We start from the raw sequence: 9,183 nt of genomic DNA, 5'->3' as shown, positions 1-9,183 counted from the left end.
TAAGAAAGATGTGATGTGTTAATACAATGGAATATCATTCAGTCATAGAAAGGAATGAAGTATTGGTAATGTGTTACAATACAGATGAGTCTTGAAAATAATATGCTCAGTGAAGGAAGCTATACACAAAAGACCACATATTGTATGATCCCATTTATATAAAATATCCAGAATAAGCAAATTGATAGAGACAGAAAGGAGATGAATGAATGCCAGGGATTGGAGGGAGAGGGAAGAAGAATTGGGGGGTTTCTGCTAATGGGTATTGCGTTCCTTTTTGCAGTGATGAAAATGATCCAAAATTAGACAGTGGTATGGGTTGCACAATTCTGTAGAATATACTAAAAACCACTGAATTGTACCACTGAACCATCTGTGTCTTAAATATATATGTATACACACACATAATCCTCTACTGTATGTCAATTATACTCCAATAAAGATATTAAAATTTTTAATAAATTTAAGGGACCAATTTTAAAATTTTAATACATTTTAAAGATGTATAAATATAAAAAACCTTCAACAGACCCCTTCTCACCTCCACTAGCCCCACCACTCTGGTCCAAACTATTATCATCTCTGTGAAAACATTTCTTACTGATCTTTCTGCTTCCAATCTTGCCCATCCCACTGTCCTTCACAACAATAGTCTATTGTCTACACCAAAACTGAATCCTCTTTTAAAAATGTAAATGAGATCATGTCATTCTCCTGATCCAAATCCTCCACTGGCTTTCCATTGTACTCAGAGCAGCTCTGCTTTTACCTGATTTAGATGTATGGCTCCAACTGATTCCCCTTGAAGAAAGGTTCCATGGCTAATAAAATTTTAAAGCCTCTCTGAGGACAAAAAAAGCTGACAGTGGTATACCCTGTCCCTTTTGCCTTCAACCTTGAGAAGCCCTTGGGTGGGAAGGTTTGTGAGCAAAAGTGGAAGCACGAGAGGTGAAGCAGGACTAAGGTTTGGCACCCACTCAGTTGGGTTTGCAGTTCTCTGCAATCCCTGTCTGCACCTCTTAGTAACAGGTAGTTCAAATGATGGGCACACTGGATCACAGCACTCTAAAGAGCTTGACAACTTTACCTGCTCAGTCAACTAGCAAGTATTTATTGAGAATCCAGCTCTGTTCTATTGAGCACTGAGTGTCCAACTCACAGAGTTCCAGTCCAGCTGGAAAAGATGATGTGCATTTTTCATCTGATGAACAAGACTGGTTTTCAAGGGCCTACGCTGCGACTATGGAAGAAACAAACAGATAACCAGCTGTGTGGGTAATTCATGAGCACTGGTTCATATGAGCTTCTAATTTGGATCGATAAAGAGTGCCTCGCTTCTTCTTACCCCATACTCCTCTCCTTTAGGCAATCACCCTTTAACTTCTCTTCCTGGCTCTACTCCACCGTGGTCCACTTCCTCTCCAAAAGATTTGTTTACCAGTCACTTGCCTGTTCTGTTCTCAGAAGTGAGCAAATGACCAAATCATGAGACCCAGAAAAACTGCAGAAGGCTCTGAGACTTTCAATTATCTGTTTCAGATCCAGTACAGAACATGTTCCTCCTCCTGCTAATTTTGAGCCTGGGAATGCCGCTTCATCAGACAGCAGGTAAGAAAGGTCAAAGGGAGGGGCCTGAGAAAGAGGAACAGGTGATGACCCCTAGCTGAAGCCAAGGATAAGAAGGTAGTCCTTGAGCTGAAGGCTTTCTTTGAGAGGAAGTGTGATTACCAGCTATTATAAGCACAGCCCAAACAATGGTGCCCAGGGTGGTATGTGTATACCCATGTCCCTGTCTTACAGAAACAGGGACTAAGAATATTGGTCCATCTATCCCCACTTTCCAATAAAGGTAGTAACAAGAAGACAGGACCATTCAGGCCATGCACCTCTGAACTGACACAAGAGGGCATGGGTTGAGTTTCCTGAAAGGTGAGATGCCAAGAAGATGTCCTTTTTTCTTCTGTCAGGGACAGTGAGGAGACAAAGGTCAGGGGGACACCTCCTCTTTTAAAAAAGCAAGAATAGCAGCCATGGGTCATTCACACATTAATGTGGATTACTTGAGTTGGAAACTCAGAGTCTTCATTTAAACTCAGAGTCTTCCTTGTATCTCAATAAATAATGAACCTTAAAGCTATGCCTTTGGGGCTTCCCTGGTGGCGCAGTGGTTGAGAGTCCGCCTGCCGATTCAGGGGACACGGGTTCGTGCCCCGGTCTGGGAAGATCCCACATGCAGTGGAGCGGCTGGGCCCGTGAGCCATGGCCGGTGAGCCTGTGCATCCGGAGCCTGCGCTCTGCAAAGGGAGAGGCCACAACAGTGAGAGGCCCGTGTACCACAAAAAAAAAAAAAAAAAGCTATGCCCTTGGATTTTGGAGAAAGATATTCTATTGGAGGGTGTGGGTAGCAAGGAGGAAAGCAGTTTCAGAGTTTTGCTTTCCTGGGGAAAGTAGTTTAGACTATTCACATATGCAGTCAGGACCATGAGTGCATTATAGTGGGTGAACACCAGTAGATAAGAGAGGAGGACAAAGGTGGACAAAGGGGGTTAGGTCCTTTATGATAACAGCCCTAATCTCATGGGAAGTCATCCAACATTCTGCCTTTCATTGAGAAAGAATGCCTTCTTTGGCACTGATAACTTTTTGAAGAGCTTTTCCCTCCCTTCCAGGTGATGCCAGTCACGTTCCTCCCCCTCCCTTGGGCTGCTCAGTCTGCTCTGGCACTAGAGACACTGACTTGGGGCCATCCTTGGAGAACACCCTAATATTCTGCTTACTCCAACCCTGCCCTTGCAGTGGCAGCTAAAGGAACACTTGATATTTCCTTTCTAAGAGACCCTGCCCTGCTGGGATATTTAGAGACAGGCAAAATTAACTCTTTCCTTACTTGAATGCTCTGTGGATGCTCTACCATGTTATCTGTAAAATAATTTAAAGATTGAAGCGAAAAGCTATTGGAAAATATTTTCATTTCACTTTTAAAATATTTGTTTTTAAATTGACATAAAGTAAAATTTTACTCTTTTTTCATAAAAGCATCTATGAGTTTTGACAAACACATAGTCATATAGCTACCACTACAGTCAAGATCCTGAACAGTTCTATCACCAAACAAAAACCCTCCCCCAACTTTTAAGCCCAGGTACTCACCAATCTATTCTCTATTCTGTCGTTGTAACTTTTCCAGAATGTCATATAAATGGGATCATTTATTAGATATTCTTTTTGTCTGGCTTCTTTCGCTTAGCATAATGCATTTGAAATTTATCCATATTGTTATATGAATCAATAGTTCATTCCTTTTTGTTGTTGAGTAGTATTACTCTGTAGGTACACACCACATTTTGTTTATTCATTTCCCACTTGAGGGACTTTTGGGTTGTTTCCTATATTGGGCAATTATAAATAAAGTTGCTATAAACATTTGTGTATAGGTTTTTGTGGAAGCATATGTTTTCATTTCACTTAGGTGAATACCTACAAGTGGGATTGCTGAGTCATATGGTAAGTACATATTTAACTTTATAAGAAACCATCAAACCGTTCTTAGAATCTGTACTGTTTTTTCATTCCCTCCAGCAAAGTATGAGAGTTCCAATTGTTCCACATCCTTGACAGCCCTTGGTATTGACATTGTCATTTTTCTTTTTTAAGTCATTCTAGTAGGTGTGTAGAAGTTTCTCGCTGTGGTTTAATTTGCGTTTCCCCAGTACATATTTTCATGTGCGTATTGCCCATTCATATGTCTTCTTAGGTGAAGGACATAGGTCTTCTTAAGTGAAGGCCATATCAAATCATTTGACCGTTTTTAATTGGGTTATTTTTTTATTGTTCAGTTTTGAGAGTTCTTTATATATTCTGGATACAAATTCTTTATCAGCTATGTGATATACAAATTTTTTCTCCCAGTCTGTAGCTCATCTTCTCATTCTCTCTTTTTTTTTTTTTTTTTTTTGGCTGTGTTGGGTCTTAGTTGTGGCAGCAGGATCTTCGTTGAGGCATGGGGATCTTTTGTTGCCGGGAGTGGGCTTCTCTTTAGCTGTGGCACACAGGCTCTAGGGAGCATGGGCTCTGTAGTTTGCCGCATGCAGACTCTTTCATTGAGGCATGCGAGCTCAGTAGTTGTGGTGCGCAGGCTCAGTTGCCCCGAGGCATGTGGGATCTTAGTTTCCCAACCAGGGATCGAACCCTCGTCCCCTGCATTGGAAGACGGGTTCTTTACCATTGGATCACCAGGGAAGTCCCTCTCATTCTATTAACAGTGTCTTTTGCAGAGGAAAGATTTTAATTTTGGAGATATCTAATTCATCAAATTTTTTCCTTGATGGATTGTCATATCTAAGAACTCTGCCTAACCCAAGACCTGAAAGATTTTCTTCTATGTTTTCTTCTAAATATTTTATAGTTGTACATTTTACATTTAGGTTGACCATCCATCCTGAGTTGATTTTTGTATAGTGTGAAGTATAGGTTGGGGCTTTTTTTTTTTTTTTTTTTTTTTTTGCATGTGGACATCCGGTTGCTCCAGCCCCATTTGTTCATTTACTGAAAAGACTATCTTTTCTCCGTTGATTGCCTTTGCACCTTTGTAAAAAAATCAATTGGCCATATTTGTGTGGGTCTTTTTCTGGACCTTCTGTTCTGTTCTATTGATCTATGTGTATATCCTTTCACTTATATCACTCACTCTTTTATTACTGTAGTGTTGTAGTTCAATTTTTTTCTTATATTTTCATTACAAAACCTAAGGACATCTTGTTACCCAGACACATTTAAATATTTATTTTTGTACTTTGTCATGTCTTGAAGGAAAAAGTAACGCCAGTCTTATGTCTTTCATTGATGTTTCCTTCTTTCTTCATCCACCAGAGAAGAATAAAACCCAGGAAGCACATGACCAGGGTGATGCTTGAGGTCACTCTAGGGCAGGGACCACACCCTGGGTCATTCCACTTAGCCTATAGCTGACCTCCAAAGCTATATCTGCTGACCCCTGAGGTATAGAAAGCAGAAGAATAGGTTGGGGAAGGGATTTCTAATAGACAAGATGTCTCGTGCAGCATTCCTGCTAAGAGGAGTGCATGTGTCCAGTGACCAGAGCAGCATCTCTTCTAAACCAGGAACTAGAGCTTTCTGAAGGCTGGCTGTGTAAAGCAGTCCCCCCTCCCCTCCCTGCCTACACCCATCCTCGCCTTTCAAAATACCTTAAGAAGTCTGTAAACACTTAAGCTTCTGTTGTTAATGGGAAAAAAAGGTATAAAATTAGCTTAAAGAGGAAGCTATCTTGGGAGGTAATGCAAATAAATTGTTTTGTGTTTCCTGGAGATGTGACAGGTCTGACTCCATTGGTGCCCTGACTGCAAATAAAAGGCAAACTTGCCCCAAGAACTTTCGGAAGCGATCCAGCATTACTCAAGCCAGCTATTTTAATCTGTCTAAAGATCGTGCATGTATTAATTTTTCATGCTCTGGCCAAGTCCTTTGCCCTTTAATTTAGTCAAGATGACCAAATGAATGTTTTGTTGGCTTAATTTGCAGTTGTGGAAACTTTCCAGTTTTCTCCTTTGTCTGATGACATCAGGAGTTCAATGCTAGGTTGAAGTTTAATTTAATAACCATGTGACATATGAAATAGAAAACAAATGTCTTTTCCTTATTATAAAGCTGAAAAGTATATCTATTTCATTAATGTATATAGTATACACATGCCAGTAGATATATAGTCCTGTTAGAAGTACAAGCTTTCAACACACAAAGATATGAATTTGAATTCCAACTCTGTGAGCTCCCCACTTTTTTTTACTTTGGGCAAGTTGTGTCATTTCTTTAAGCTTCAGTTTCCCCATCTGTAAAATGGGGGTAGTGACTCATACCTTGCAGAGTTTTGGGAACATGAAATGGTGATGTACAGTTTAACCCAATGTCTGGTTCACTGAGTTTAATAAATGTTATGTTTTACTCTACTTCCCAGTCACAGTCCAAATGCAAACCAGTGTTATAACTCTGTTTCTCAAATGTCAATGTGCATGTGAATCACCCCAACCTTGTTAAAATGCAGATTCTGCTTCTCTAGGTCCAGGGCATGGGCTGAGATTCTGCATTCCTAACTAGCTCCCAGGGAAAACTGAGGACAACACTTTGGAGGGCAGGATGGTAAAAAATGTTTGCAAGTGCAGGTGTTTTATTTGTCCAACCAATGGTTTCTCAATGCTCCCTGCGCATTAGAAGCTCCTAGGGAAATTTTTTTTAAATTGATGCTGGCCTTACAAAATAATTAGAATTTAATTTTAGAGGATCCAAAGTGGGGTTTGAGCATTAGTGTGTTTTAAAAGCTTCCCAGGTGATTCTTATGATGCAAGGTTGAGGCCCTCTCATTAGTGATTCTAATGTGCAGCCAAGCTTGAGAAAAACCTCTTCACAGAATTGCTTGCAAGAGTGTTTTGATTTCCTCTGTAATTTACAATGAGTAGGAATAGTTTAGTATTGCATTTCCTAAACTTGTCATTTTGTATCAAGTAATCAAGCTCAAAGCTTTGCATGTCTTAGAAGCTTTAGTTGGGGCAAAATAGACCAACTAACAATCTTCTAGTAATTCTGAGCGACTCATCTATGTGATTCATCTTTGCCAATTGCCCTTTCCTCTTGTGAACATTAGATGGAAAATGTCACCTGCCTGAGAGGTAGCATACTTTATGCTTCCAACCTCTGTATATACACACACACTCTGCACAAGGCAGAGGGGAAAAGCAAGCAGGAAATGGATTTTTTTTCAAAGGCCCAGACAATGAAGAGGGGAGTTCTGCTGTATGCTATGGGGAGTTCCAGAGGAACTTAGAGGCGTTCCTTCTCGCATGAGAAGAAAGTGTAAGTGTGGTAAACAAATCTGCTAAATAAATTCAATAGAGACTACACCCAAAGTCCTCTGATTCTTGTTAAATCTCAGGCTCAGCAATTAACCTTCCCTGCAAGCCCCATTTCTCTTCCCTGTTTCTTGTTATATCATGTGTAATAAAATAAGAGAAGGAAGTACTATGAGTAAAAGTAGTGTAAATTCCTGAACCTGGTGCATAGAATATGGTTAATACATATTTGATGAATGAATAAATAAATATTATTCTCCAGGGCAGAGTGAATTTGGTATCAGGCATCTGTTTTAATTATAAGGGGACTTAATAACTCAAGTATTTGGAGATGATTCTAATCATAAAGGAATCTACTTTAAAGAGTATCCTATTACGGAGATTCCGGTGAGAGTTATTACAAGTGTTCAGGGAATTCCACAAAATGGAATCATGCGGGAAATTCGGAAGCACTGCATCTTTTCTCACATGTATCGTCCCAGAGTCTTCTCAACCTGGCCAAGCAAATGCTGAATTGGCATTGTTTTACACGGAAGCACTCACATTGTAGCCTGCCCCCACCCCCATCCTGTGCAAAAGAATACTAGGCAGCTGTGAACTCCTTTTTGTATCATAGATCTCTCTCAGAAAGGCAAGCTAATGTTCTAGTTGTGGTTAAAACAGGGGTTGGGGGCAAGATATAAGCTCGTCATTCTTTTTAGATAAAAACTCAAGCGTGGGCACTACACTCTCACATGTGCTGGCTGGTGATTAAGAATGCCAGTTTGTGCAATTTGGGGCAAGTTGCTGTTCGATGAGAGGAAAGCAAAAGTGAATAAGGGGAGGCTCATCCTTTTGTTTCTCCCTCTCCACCTTTTTGTCATTTTATGTTAAACCCTTAACTGGAATTAAGTATGTTTTAGGCACTGGAGACACCAAACCAAATTCAACCTGGTCACTGCCTTCAAAGATTTGCAGGATGGTAGGAGGAAAAACTCCAGTCAGAAGAGAATTGTGATGTGAATCATTCAAGCAACAGAAAACCCCCAAACTATTTATACTGTGAAATCTGTTATCCAGGGTGGTCCGAATACCACTTTCTCAAGAATTAAAACATTGTACAAAAGAAAGTTTGCTGACTACCTACTACCTGCCAAAATAAGGCACTTCACATGTGCCATTTTGTCTAGTTTTCCCCACAATGCTGACAGATAGATGTTATCTTCGACCTTTACAGATAAAGAGGCTGAGACTCATAGAGTTTAAATGGCATGATCAAGATCAAAGGGCTCATAATCCTGATACAGTCAAATTTGAACCCAGGTTCATCTGTCATTAAATCCCAAGCTCTTTCCATACCACATTTTATGTGGAAACAACCACTCAAATAGCATATTCTTAGAAGCCATCCCCAAATATAAGTGGATGTTTTGACTGATTAAATGAATGGATTAATGAAGTAAGCTCTACTGAACATAATTTGATCTAATCTTCTATCACAATTCAGAAGCTACTTCGAGATCTTACACTCAGTCTTAATGACTATCCACTCATTAATAAAGGAAGCAGCATAATTTTGTACAATTTATCACAATTTATTGATGCATACACTACTTTCATTAGTTTTGCCATGTTTGACTACTCTTTGTGCTATTGTTTTTGTAGAATTATCTAAATCAACTGAGCTTTTATTTTTTGAACAAAACAATATACCCTTGTGGTAAATGGAAAACCAGTACCACTGGTACAGGTAAATAGAGGATATGAGCAAAAATAAATGCAATGAAAGTAAGTGGTGCTATTAAATTCTACCCAGATAATAATATCTGCCTGAGAGCTTCTTGTTTTATTAAAAGGAAAAATAGGGCTTCCCTGGTGGTGCAGTGGTTAAGAATCCACCTGACAAGGCAGGGGACACGGGTTTGAGCCCTGGTCTGGGAAGATCCCACATGCCATGGAGCAACTAAGCCCGTGTGCCACAAATACTGAGCCTGCGCTTTAGAGCCCGCGAGACACAACTACTGAAGCCCATGCACCTAGAGCCTGTGCTCTGCAACAAGAGAAGCCACCGCAGTGAGCGGCCCATGCACCGCAACGAAGAGTAGCACCCGCTCGCCACAACTAGAGAAAGCCTGCACACAGCAAAGAAGACCCAAAGCAGCCAAAAATAAACAATAAATAAATAAAAGAAAAGAAAAAGAAAAATAACCATTGTTGGAGACGTGAGAGTCTAGTTGCAAATTATATGTAATTTGAAGGATTGAAATAGAATTGAAGAGGGAATAAATTCCTCTCCAAATAATCCAACTCCCTTTGGGCCTTGATTCTGCCGTATCTAAAATCA

General features: G+C 40.1%; 1 protein-coding gene across 2 annotated transcripts in view; it reads left to right on the top strand.

The window, feature by feature from the left end:
- The first annotated feature begins 1,423 nt into the window (after positions 1-1,423).
- Positions 1,424-9,183, top strand: part of PDCD1LG2 (programmed cell death 1 ligand 2) — an 85,477-nt gene continuing 77,717 nt past the window's right edge. Inside the window, exon 1 of one of the 2 annotated variants that reach the window (XM_067041579.1) lies at positions 1,424-1,608. In XM_067041579.1, coding sequence (XP_066897680.1) covers positions 1,554-1,608 — 55 coding nt within the window. In that variant the 5' untranslated portion in view covers positions 1,424-1,553. The remainder of the gene's footprint in view (positions 1,609-9,183) is intronic. The other variant, XM_067041578.1, reaches the window with a different exon arrangement.

The sequence above is a fragment of the Kogia breviceps genome, chromosome 8 (genome assembly GCF_026419965.1).
Source record: "Kogia breviceps isolate mKogBre1 chromosome 8, mKogBre1 haplotype 1, whole genome shotgun sequence".
Lineage (NCBI taxonomy): Eukaryota > Metazoa > Chordata > Mammalia > Artiodactyla > Physeteridae > Kogia > Kogia breviceps.
Note: the sequence above shows the minus strand (reverse complement) of the source record. Positions and strands in the feature narration are given on the sequence as shown.